Source organism: Pygocentrus nattereri, chromosome 29 (genome assembly GCF_015220715.1).
Source record: "Pygocentrus nattereri isolate fPygNat1 chromosome 29, fPygNat1.pri, whole genome shotgun sequence".
NCBI classification, from domain to species: domain Eukaryota; kingdom Metazoa; phylum Chordata; class Actinopteri; order Characiformes; family Serrasalmidae; genus Pygocentrus; species Pygocentrus nattereri.
In genome coordinates this window covers 5,033,491-5,045,797 of record NC_051239.1, presented here as the reverse complement: position 1 = coordinate 5,045,797, position 12,307 = coordinate 5,033,491, and the positions used below count along the sequence as shown (strand labels likewise).

Genomic DNA, 12,307 nt, shown 5'->3' with positions numbered 1-12,307 from the left:
GGACAGAAAGTTGAAAGTGCTGAGAGGCTCTCAGTGTATGATGAATGGTAACTGTGCTGAGTCGACCTGTACACCCTTGAATTTCATTCACTTCTCGATGAATATTGATAGCACCTGAATCACAGGGCGAATACAAATGTAATCACAAAACCAACAAAGGGTAGCAGGACTAACCACAGCTGCGCCGCACCCACAAAATACTAGCATTACCTTTAAATTCTCTTGTGAAAAAGAAGTGCATGAATATCGTGCGTAGCAGCATATAGAGAATACTAAACGTACATTTTTGGTGATGTATTTCATGGAAAGGCACTTTTCTCTAAGCGTTCAGGCTTATTCCATACTGAGGCTTATTATACAGTATCTACAGGGACTTCAGCGCAAACTGGTTGAGCTACTCGTAGGTTATAGACATGTGTTATAGAACTCGGGCCTGCTGGTCAGTCCATTTAAGTGGTTAAAGGAAGACGTTTTATATATACTTTAGTATGCTGTAAGGAAATACGCTGGAATAAATGCATTTCTTACCCAGCTGAAACACACTTAAAGCAAAAGCATCAACTTAAGTGTATTATTTCAGAGCATTGTCTTAACCCTTTAATGTTCTGCTCAACCATTTGGAAGCACATTTTGAGTCATTATATAACCCACAAAGCGCCATCTCGACTGTTTAGTAGAAGTGAACATTTAAAAACACATTGGGGGTCAAAATATGTAAAAAAAGAAAACACCATTTGTTTTTATTATTGCCAAACAAATATAAAATACAAAAAATAAAAATCCATTGCTTTTTCCATGGCGAGGACATTAAAGGGTTAAAGCATGCCATATTGCATTTCAGTCGTGTTTCAGTTCAGTAAATACAAGCGCGTAAATTTAAAATACATTTTAAATGTCTTAGAATTAGGTTAAAACAATGTTAGCATAGCATTTCTTAAATATAATTAGTTGTTCCTAGTAATATATTTATGTGTGTAATATTTAACTGTGTACTTCATGGTTTTATCAATGTTGCTGAATGTATTTACTGACATTTAAAGTGCATTTTAGTTGCAATCTAACCCATTAAGTAGCATTGAAGTGCACATGCAGTATATATTTGTTATATATAGTGTAATCAGTGATAGCTACTTAAAATCTACTTAAGTGCAACTTAAGTTGTTTGTTGTGGTTGCTGTGGTTGGTGTGGTGTAGTGGATAACACCCCTGCTTTCTATGCTGTAGGCTGGGGTTCAGTCCCCGCTGGGTAAACACCCTACACTATATGTAACGGAGCTCTCGTCCATTCCATGCGGTGAGCAAGTGTAATGGACAAAAACACAAGACAACCTCAAAGTTTTAAAGACTCTTTTATTGTTACCCACATGGCTGCAGTGGCAAACACCAGTCTGACCTTTTTGAGACTCAATTGTGATTATCTTGCACTGTTCAGGGTGGCAAACTGATGGTGTAGACCCTATTTATTTGAAATAACTGTTTGTTTTGAAATGAGTTTGACTTACCTGCTTGTTCCAGCATGGCAGCAGCCTGTTGCAGGTCAAAGGATCCGAGCCTAGGGGGTTCGTGGGTAATGTAGTCTTGGGGTTGTACTACAAGTGGAGTGTTCCATCTCCCATGCTTGAGCAGGGGGAGGGGGACCAGCTTTCATGCTTCCAAATGGTAGTGTTGCAGTATGAATGTTTTAATATTAAATGTTTTATATTTATATTAAAATATTGATTAAATAATAAAATAGTTTAACTAAAGTAAAATGTATACATATAATTTGAATTTGTACATTTTAAAACTTACCTGCAAACTTACCTGTGGTTGGTTGAATCCAATAGGTTAAGGGGTTTGTAAAATGGGGAACTCGGGATGTTTTTGGGCAGGGGGAAGCTGGCTTGGTGGGCAGATGTGTTTGTAAGGCCATGGTTGAAGATGTTTTTTGATATGAGTTTGTATGAAGTTGATCAGTTTATTTTTTGTTTTCCCTTTATTTTCATTTTTCTTTTTCTAATGAATTATTTTTGGATTTTGGAACACCATGCACTTTTCACTGTGGACTTAATAAACCTTCCTGCATCGGAACTTCCAGTTTTCCAATCTCCACTCAGCTATCCTGTAACACTATACTAATAAGAGTCCTTGGGCAAGACTCCTAACACCGCCTTCGCCCACCTGTGTGAAATGATCAAAAGGTAAATGAATAAAGCACTCAAAGCAACTCAATTAGCGTTGCACGCTTATAGTTTGAATACAGTTTATTCCAAAATGATGCATTTAGAATGGAAAGTCTATATATAAATGTGAGGAGTGTGTGTGTGTGTGTGTGTGTGTGTGTGTGTGTGTGTGTGTGTATATATATATATATATATATATACTCCTCACATTTCTGCAGATATTCTATCTTTTCATGGGACAGCACTTTAGAAATGAAACTTGAATATAACTTAAAGTAGTCAGTGTGCAGCTTGTATAGCAATAGCAACCTGTGCAGCTCTGGTGAATTCCATGCCCAATAGTTTGAAGGCAGTGCTAGATAATAATGGTGGTCACACAATATACTGACACTTTGAGCGCATAATCAGGATCAATCAGCCAATCAATCGCGTGACATGGTTAAAGACCAGCCGCCACTATTTGGCCTATGATTATTAACTTTTCATCTAAAAGCCCTCAGGGACTCATCTGGAGCTGTGATTGGTCAGGATGATCACAGCACTCTGACCGGTCAGAGGCTCATTTGCATATTGCAGCCTTCTCTATGATGACAGCAATAAACAAGTGATGCTGGAGCCGACTGAGCTCAGTAGTTTGTGAGTGAATTAGAGACTCTGACAGTTGGCCTAGTTTTTCAGTTCCAGGCCTCAACAAAATTCCCAGGAACGCCAGCTTTTCTTCTTCTGTTCTCCTCTTTTCAGGCGCGTTAAGCAGATTTCGGGTGTCAGCTGTCTAAGAAAGTCCTCTGTCAAGCCTGCGAATGTCGAAACTTTGCTACTTAGAAAGAACCGCATGTTTGTGCTGGTCTTTAAAAGAAATTCTAAAGGCTACAGCGCAACGTCTGAAAAGTCAAACTGTTTTTGTGCTCCTACAGGCATTATTGTACTGAACTGGTTCAATCTGAGAGTTCAAAACATTTTAGGCTTTAACCGGCTTGGATTTTAGACCCAGGTCCTTTTGTGTTGAGTGACTCTGTACCTTGAATGTGTTTATTTTATTAACCTCTTATTCTCCAGGGTGTATTTTGGTTGGTACTCTTTGTTCCATGTTGCACCGTGATGTTCCTGGAGGGACGTAATTTCACTCCGCTGTGAACTTGTACATAGATGGAATGACAATAAAAGCCTCTTGACGTGACTTGACCTGACTTGTCCATCTGGCTTTGCATGACCAAATCATGAGGCAAATAATTCAGTACCTGCATGAAATAAATGTAAATTTTTATTCTATTCATTTATTTTAAAAATCTCAGACGCTCTTTGTGTTATTATCTAAAAGTGATGTTTCCAGAGCAGATCACTGAAGAGACGCCGTCTGTTTATAGTTTAGAGCCCAGATTTGGGGAAAAACGGCTCGACTTTCAGTAGAAAAACAAAGTTCAGCTTCTTTTATTATAAGGGTTTAAAATGACGTCACCGTCTATTAGACTGGAGAGAAGAGCTACAGCCTCACACGACGCCCAGCTTCTGAATGGAGCTTATGGAATATGAAAGCTATGAAGAATATGATGAAGTGTGTTTTGGAACCACCGGTGGTTCCAAGGTGTGTAAGAGGCTAGAACAAATGAATGAAGATTCCATTTGTCACTACAAAAACAATCATAACACTACCGAAACTTCAAGTGTTTCCATAGTGGCTGTTTCAGTGATATTTTAGATATTTTTAGTGATATTTTTAGTTCAGTTTGAGCAGAACTCAAAAACTCAGCCTGGACATGACTAACAAACATAGCTTTGAACAGCTGTACACACAAAAAACATAGTGTCTCCATTAATGTCCAAAAACAGTTCACTTAACTGCAGGAAATGTGTGTTTCAGGAATGTTCCACACTCATTTTCAGATTTTGGGACATGTTTACTTAAAAACAATGGGATCTAACTGCTCACCATGTGGCCACGAGGGAGAGAGATTCAGCCTCACTTCCTCCCTGTTGATGCTTTGCAGTGACTCAGTATATCCTTAACCTACATTTAACTAAATATCAGTGAAATGCAACTGAACTTGAAGTTGCGTGAGAAAGATGCTATTAAATCTAACCCTAAACTTAACCCTAACCTTAACTTCAACCCTAAACCTAGCCCTAATCTTAACTTCAATCCTAAACCTAAACCCAACTCTAACCTTAACTTCAACCCTAAACCTAAACCTAACCCTAACCTTAACTTCAAACCTAAACCTAACCTATTTTATGTGTGTGCAGATGTTTGCCAGTCGTGTACTGCCTACATTTTTGAGTTCTGCTCAAAATGAGCTAAAATTGTCGCCATTGAAACAGTCACTACTGAGACAGTCACTACTGAACCAGTCACTACTGAGACAGTCACTACTGAGACAATCACTACTGAGACAATCACTACTGAAACAGTCACTACTGAACCAGTCACTACTGAGACAATCACTACTGAGACAATCACTACTGAAACAGTCACTACTGAAACAGTCACTACTGAGACAGTCACTACTGAACCGGTCACTACTGAGACGGTCACTACTGAGATGGTCACTACTGAGACAGTCACTACTGAGACAGTCACTTCTGAGTCAGTCACTACTGAAACAGTCACTACTGAGACAGTCACTACTGAGACGGTCACTACTGAGACAGTCACTACTGAAAATGTCACTACTGAAACAGTCACTTCTGAGACAGTCACTACTGAGACGTTCACTACTGAAACAGTCGCTACTGAGACAGTCGCTACTGAGACAGTCGCTACTGAAACAGTCGCTACTGAAACAGTCTCTACTGAAACAGTCGCTACTGAGACAGTCGCTACTGAGACAGTCACTACTGAGACAGTCACTACTGAAACAGTCGCTACTGAAACAATCACTACTGAAACAGTCACTACTGAAACAGTCTCTACTGAAACAGTCGCTACTGAGACAGTCGTTACTGAAACAGTCGCTACTGAAACAGTCGCTACTGAAACAGTCACTACTGAGACAGTCACTACTGAAACAGTCGCTACTGAAACAATCACTACTGAGACAGTCACTACTGAAACAGTCACTACTGAAACATTTGGTAAAGTTTTGGGAGTGATATCATACTGTTAGTGCTAATATGTTCAGTGTTCAGTCATTTGTTTTAGTAAAATATACATAATTAAGGTCTAGAAACACTCAAAAACCAATTGAATGGAGAAGAAATTAGCCATCAAATTAGCAAAAGTTACAATCAAACATGGAAAGCCTAAATTTTCCTTTTTCCTGTTCTGTATGCTGACTCCTCCCTCTCCTCCACTTCTTTTCAGGGTGAAACTGAAGGATGGTGTTGCGTTTTTAGGGGCGAGACCCTGTAACCCCACGCTGTGGATGGTCAGTCAGGACGTCCGGACTGAAGGTCATAAGGTGGTGACCCTGCACTGCCGGAGAAAGGAGTCCAGCTATGGTCAGAGGTCAGTTCACACAAACCGAAAACTCACCTTACAGTTTCATTCTAAAGCCGAAATGTTTGGAGATTTCAAACTCTTGTCAAACACTGCGTTTTTGTTTTTTTTTTTAAGTGTAAAACTTAGTTTTTTCTGCTTTTCACAACTTGAAATGTAATGATTTCCTCTGTAAATCAGTTCTGCCACCTTCCCACCTTTGACCGGGTTATTGTTGTTGTTTGCAATTGATATTCAACGGAAAATATGGCTTCACTTTTTTCCAGAATGAGGCAAAGTCCAAGAGAGGTCACAATTCATGACCTTTTCAATCACTGTAGTTCTTGCCAAGTTAAAAATTCTCTATTTTGCTTCTGTGCCCTACTGCCGCTGCAGGTCAGCGGCTCTGTGCTTCATGGTCATGGCCTGGGATGTGGTTTATTTGGAAGAAGCGCTTTATCCCAGGCGAGTTCAACTCTGTGCAGCTCATGTCAAGTCAAGTCAATTGATTTGAGTTTGTATAAATGGCTTTAAATAACGGACATTTGCAGAAAGTTGCTAGAAATCTGTTGTGTTTATGATGATCACACGAGAACTGTTTTAGAGGCAGGCAATGAATCTGCTTTCAAACAAACATGTATCTTACTGGACCACCCTTTATTTATTTAATTTCAAATCAGAATGACCACGAGTACATGTTATTCATTTTTCAGGAGGTATTTTTGAGAGGACCAGCTATAAGATAATCCATTTGCAAAAGGAAGACAAAAGTCAGAGTAAAAATAGAAAATTCAAAAAATGATTGAAAGCTTCAGAGAAAATTAGGATTCAGAACCATTAGCCAACTGTGTTTTGCATGCATTTAGCATATCCATGCACACTAGTGAACACACACACTAGGGGGCAGTGAGCACAACCCTATCCATCAGTTGGGGGTTAGGTGTCTTGCTCTAGGGCACTTCCGTCAGTTCCAGTCACAGCACTGGTCCCCTAACCTCCAGCAAACGACTACCCCCTATGTGCCTCCTAACAACCACCTGGAAGACCTGATTGACACCAAAGCTGCCCCCATCAGATAAACTGAACCCCCCCACCAGCGATTTCAGTGATTTAGCAAAGAAACAGTAATAATTTGTTGAAATGTGTTGGGTCTCACTTTATTTGGATAGTCCACTATAGATCATCTAGAGATGTTCAAATTGTTAACAAACTGTCTGTTGAAATTCTAAGCAGTGGTGGGGTTAGGGATAGGATTTGGACCAGAGTTAAGGCTGGGCCCAGGGTGAGGGTAGGGTTTAGGTTTTGGGTGGAGGTTAAGGTTAGGGTTAGGATTAGAGCCAGGTTTAGAGTTAAAGACAACGATAGTCAATTTAGTAGATATTTAGTTGGAAATAGCTTAAAAGTAAATTAAGTATCTACAAAGCATCTAAAGTGGACGATCCACATTGTTAGGCTACGTTCACATTGAAGTTATGTGATAATAATGGGACCTGATGTTTTAGAGCCGTGTGGACGCAAATCTGGTCTTTTCAAATTTGACCTGAGCCACTTTCATATGTGGTCCTAGATTGGACACGTATCCGATTCGTGGCCTTAATGTGACGCTCAGATTGGAAAAGTGCTTTTTTCCGTCATTCAGCGTTACCATGGCAACAGCGCCGAACAGACGTTAAAGCCTGTAAATGGTGGAGAAGCAGCTCATCTCACCTTTTTCTCCTCCGTCTGGCTCTAATAATGAAGCTGAGAGCTGATCAGAGTTAATGATCTTCTCAGCGAAGCTCGTTCTGCTCGTTAGTTTGTGCTGATGATGCAGTGATTCAGTCACATGACATTACTGAGTAGGAGGAGCTCATGAGGCTCATTTCAGGCCGGTTCATCACATTAATGACAGATTTGAATCACTGACCTAAACGAGGGTGAACCATCGAGTCAGAGAGATCGGATTTGAGCAAAACGTCCGATTTGAGCAACGAGACTTGTAATGTGAACATAGCTTTAGAGAATGTGTTAGCAAATCAACCAAATGTGCTGTTTGACTGGGGTCTGTTCCAGTTTCTCTGCGCTGTGCCTCATTCAGAACAGCGGAAAAGCTTCAATGTGAGTGGGCGGAGCCTAACTGCTGGTGACTGTATACAATAAATGTGTTGGTTTATTTGAAATCGCACAGCTATTTAATAAAAAATGACGTTTTTTACAGCTTAGTTTTAATATTTGGGCTGTATACACTGGGAAATGTTCACAATTTCATAGCCATTTAAATGATTAGATGATTACAGTAGTTCTATTATATAGATCTGTTAATGAGATGTTCCCACAGTAGAGAGTTTGCACGTTAGCGAACCTCGTAATCGCTGCGAGAAGCTATTTTGGTTTCTTGGCTTCTTGTTAAAATTTCTCGGGCCAAAATCGACCCGAAGAAAAGGATCTTGTGATCGTTTTCACTGTGTCGGCCTTTTTCTCTAAAGGCACTTCTGTAAGCGCAGCTGTTCTGACAGGACAAACTGGATTAGAAAGTTGGGAAATGTTTCAGGCCTCAAATTAGTTTCATCTTACCAGCCTCGACTGGGCAGGAGTCAAAAGTGTATTACTCCCATTAGCATATTTCCAGCACGGTTCATCCTCTGATGTGAAAAAGCCTCAGAAACAGTTTTGGCCATTTTCCTATCTGTGTTTACTGGCTCTTATTAATCTCATAAATAAGAAACCGCTTGCCTGGATGAGGAGGGAAAAGTCCTCTTTTTGCCGTAATTAAGTGCGGAGCCACAGTCTTTGTGCGCCGTCGTGCTTTTAATCGCGTATTTCCACGGGTCAGGAAATAGCGTTAATGAACCGGGTGCTGCTCTGACAGGTGTAATTTTACGCATTAGAGGCAGATTGTTGGAGGTCACTAAACTGGAAAGATTAAGGCCGACGCCATAAGGCAGCTCGGCTTACGAGCGCGGATATGAAATACACGGGTAAACATATTGCTGAGCCGCTAAACTCCGCGGCTATTCATGGCGAGTGAACCGAAAGGGCCCTTTTCTATTTCTCACGCGCCGCCTTGTTTAATTGGACCTGAATTTGGTTGAAAGCTGTGGCGTTTCTCTAATATTTCGGCGAATAACAAACTCTCAGTTCATTTGAAAAGGGACCAACCTTAAATGAGCATTTATACCTCGCGCTCTCTTTAGTTACTGACCGCTTGGAAACTCATAATTATTGCATAGTTGAAGGGTGAAATGTTTTTAAACACACCCCCATTCAAATGAACCCACCAGCATTGTGTATTACACCGTGAGGCTTAGAGATACACTAGATTTATTAGCGTTGAGATGGGTGAAAATCTTCCTCTTCCGTGGGACTAAAGAACAGGAAAAGGGGCTGTATTCCCGTGTCTGCTTCCCTGGCACATCTCCGAGAGCAAAATTAGAGGATCTGATTGAACTTGCCAAAGAGGCCAGCTAGATCAGCGAGATATTGTAAAGCATAAATCCAAAGCAGGATATCGTAACTAGCGAGATAAAAGAAGCAGCCTTAAATTTGAAAGATGCCGCCGCTAAATTGGGAGCTTTTGCTGACAGGTGTTTGTGTGTTGGGTAATTATAGCATCTAAGGACTTTTGTCTGATTCTCTAACTCCTCAAATAAACACCGAAAATAACTTTTTCCTGCCTTAAGATTGTTGGAAAGGCTGTTTGCTATTCATAAACTCCTACACACGCAGCACGAGGCGAGTGCTGGAAAAACCCTCAGCAAAGAAGCGCTTGTAAAAGATTAGCCACATCCACTAATTGCTGGTGTTTCACAACCGTCTCTGCTTATAGTGCGATGATCCCCTCATCTGGAGGGCAATGGACCTTTTATCATTAATCAATGCTGTATTTCATGGCCTGGAATGTACCATCACACTTTCAACGCAACAGGCATTCAGACGTAATCAGTGAACATGTGGTTTTAGACTACACTGCTGGTTGTAGCATAGATAGATAGATAGATAGATAGATAGATAGATAGATAGATAGATAGATAGATAGATAGATAGATAGATAGATTGAAAGTGTGTATTAATCAGAGAGGAGATACAGTGATGTGGTTCAGCACAGTTCAGACAGCAGGAGATCAGTACCGTCTCTGCTGTAAGACCTGCTGTAGAGCCTCATAACAGTGAGTAAGAAAGATCTCACATGGCTCTTTAACACAGCGCAGCTGTAACAGACGCCACTGAATGAGCTTCTCCGTTCATCCAGTGTAGCATGAAGAGGATGTGAGGTGTTGTCCAAATTGACAGTGTTAGCACTGTCAATCAGCAAAGTATTCTAACTTGGCATCTTTAAGCTAATGTTGAAGCTTCAGTCTCAAGGCTATCAAGAGCCTGAGTACATCTATTTGGTCTCCTGCTGTAATTCCCTCTTTACAGGTGCTACTCTGCAATGTTCTTTCCATCCCGATTACCCATGTTCGTGCTTTTCTCTGTCCTCCTCTGAAAAATTACAGGCCGAATCAGCAGCGGTCCGGTTATTTTAGCCCCCTCCAGATGTACACCTCTCATGTATCAGCGCTAAACGCTTCCCAAATCGCAAAACATTGAGAGCTTTTGAAGAGCCCTTAAACCGTTTACTTGGCCTAGGTCAGAAACTCGAATGCCGTTTTGTCCTTTCGACAAAAATAAAACCACCTTTGGAACATTTTATGTCCATTATAGTGAAGTAACGTTTGACCATCTTAAATATGTCTGTAAATGTGTCTCAGTATAAGCTAATGTACTAATATAGGCTAAAAAATATAATAGAAATGAAAACACTGACTTACTTTTCTCTGCTTTAAGCTTTAGCTCTGCTATAGCTGCTTTTCTCACATCTCTGGCAGGAAACCTTTACTCAAAAATGGAGTTTTTTCAGTTTACTGTAAAATGTCTCACATGGAGGCTGAAGTCGCTTCTCATTGCCTAGCTTCTTGTTCGAATTTTCCCATTCCACCTTAAATGGTGCCTGAGGCTCCGCTGCACCATTTAAGGTGGAACGGGAGAATTTGAACAAGATGCTGGCCAATGAGAATCTGATTTCAGCTTCATGACTTTTTAATGTTTTACAGTTTCTTGTTGCAGATTAAATGTGTCAGGAAACCAGCTGGAGTGATAATCAATGCAAATGAGCCCATTCGTCTCCAAATTATCGATGTTTCACAGTGTTAGCCCCAAAGATTCAACTTACTACAGCAGTTTAGCCCCACCCATTCAGCCCACAGCAGTTTAGCCCCACCCATTCAGCCCACAGCAGTTTAGCCCCACCCATTCAGCCCACAGCAGTTTATATTCAAATCAGTACTTGAATGCCTGTTAACTGTTAGCTAAGTGTTTAAGCTCCTTTCACACATGCACTTTTACTCAGGAACTACACTGTAATTAAACCTGAAGGGGTTGAGTGAGAATGCAAGACGGAGTCAAAATGTCAGTAAAGCTGACACAGCAATTTACCTGCAGGAGACCCCGGAGCTGGCCTGGGAAATTACAGAGAGGAATGTATGATCAGAAGCCAGCACCTTGCTGGGAAACACAAAGACGTCTGGATTCCAGAAGACCAAGCTGAACGCTTCTATGATGCCTGTTTTAGGGGTATTATTTTCCCAATGTCTCCCCAGTTTAGTCATGTTCAGTCCCACACACTCGGTAGGACTCCCCCATTCACATGATACCACCAGCGCTAAGAGGTCAAAGGCAAACAAAAGCTCAGAGTCTTGTGAAGCGCCGACCACATCTTTTCAAACTGCCGCTAATACAGTGTGATTGGACTGCTTGAACACGCTTGGAGGAGAACACTAACCTCCAGTCCTGTCACATCAGCCAACAGACACCTGTGCTGGCTAGTATTGTGCTGAGTGATGGGGCAGAGGAAAACCATCCTAGCCACCGAGAGAGAGGGATGCCAAATGCGCTCTATTTTATTTTTTTTACCCAATTTTCTCTCCAATTTAGTCGTCTCCAATTCCACCCGCTACTTAGGACTCCCCCCAATCACGCGATACTATCAACACAGCTACTAACACAGGCTTCCTCCGAGACCTGTGAAGCCAGCAACCGCATCTTTCCGAACTGCCACTGATGCAACGTCATTGGACAGCCGAACACGCTCGGAGGAAGGCTCCAACCGCCCACAGATGCCTGCGCTGGCTGGCATCGCGTTGAGTGATGGGAGGAGAAGGGGGAGTGGGGGAGGGGGGAGGGGGCTTCCTACCCACCCAGAGAGAGTGAGACCAGTTGTGCTCTCTAGGACTCAAAGCTACAGACGGCTGTAGCATCACCAGGGATCGAACTCACGATCTCCTGATGAGGGTCAACACAGACGGTTGTGCCACTCGGGAATGTGCACTGGGCCACAGATGGGTGTAGCATAATGGGTATTGAACTAGTGATCCTGCGATTGGGCTTAGATGGTGCATGGCCACTTATTTCAACAAAGCAATCTAGCTAGGCAAACTGTGTTTGTACGGTCAACTTGTGTGCAGTCGTGCATGATTCAGCCGTGAAGGAGCCAGCATGTATGAGCATGTGTACCCCAGTATGATACCACTAGAGGACTGCCAATGACGTGTCAGTGACGTGAAGCTCGAATGTTACCAGTATAAAAGGTTTCGGTTCTTGGGAAAAGTGCTGTCCCCTCAGCTGAAAAGAGAGATTTGGTCTGAACTCAATCCAAAAATGGTGGGGCGTCGCCCCAGTGCTTTGAATGACTGCTCGCCCTCATGGTTCTAGCAGC

The 12,307-nt window shown here is 41.7% G+C and overlaps 1 protein-coding gene across 1 annotated transcript in view; it reads left to right on the top strand.

Moving 5' to 3' along the window:
• Positions 1–12,307, top strand: part of si:dkeyp-14d3.1 (transmembrane protein 132C) — a 361,378-nt gene that overhangs the window by 233,216 nt on the left and 115,855 nt on the right. Inside the window, exon 3 of the mRNA XM_037536000.1 lies at positions 5,461–5,604. Within this exon, the coding sequence (XP_037391897.1) occupies positions 5,461–5,604 (144 nt within the window). The remainder of the gene's footprint in view (positions 1–5,460; positions 5,605–12,307) is intronic.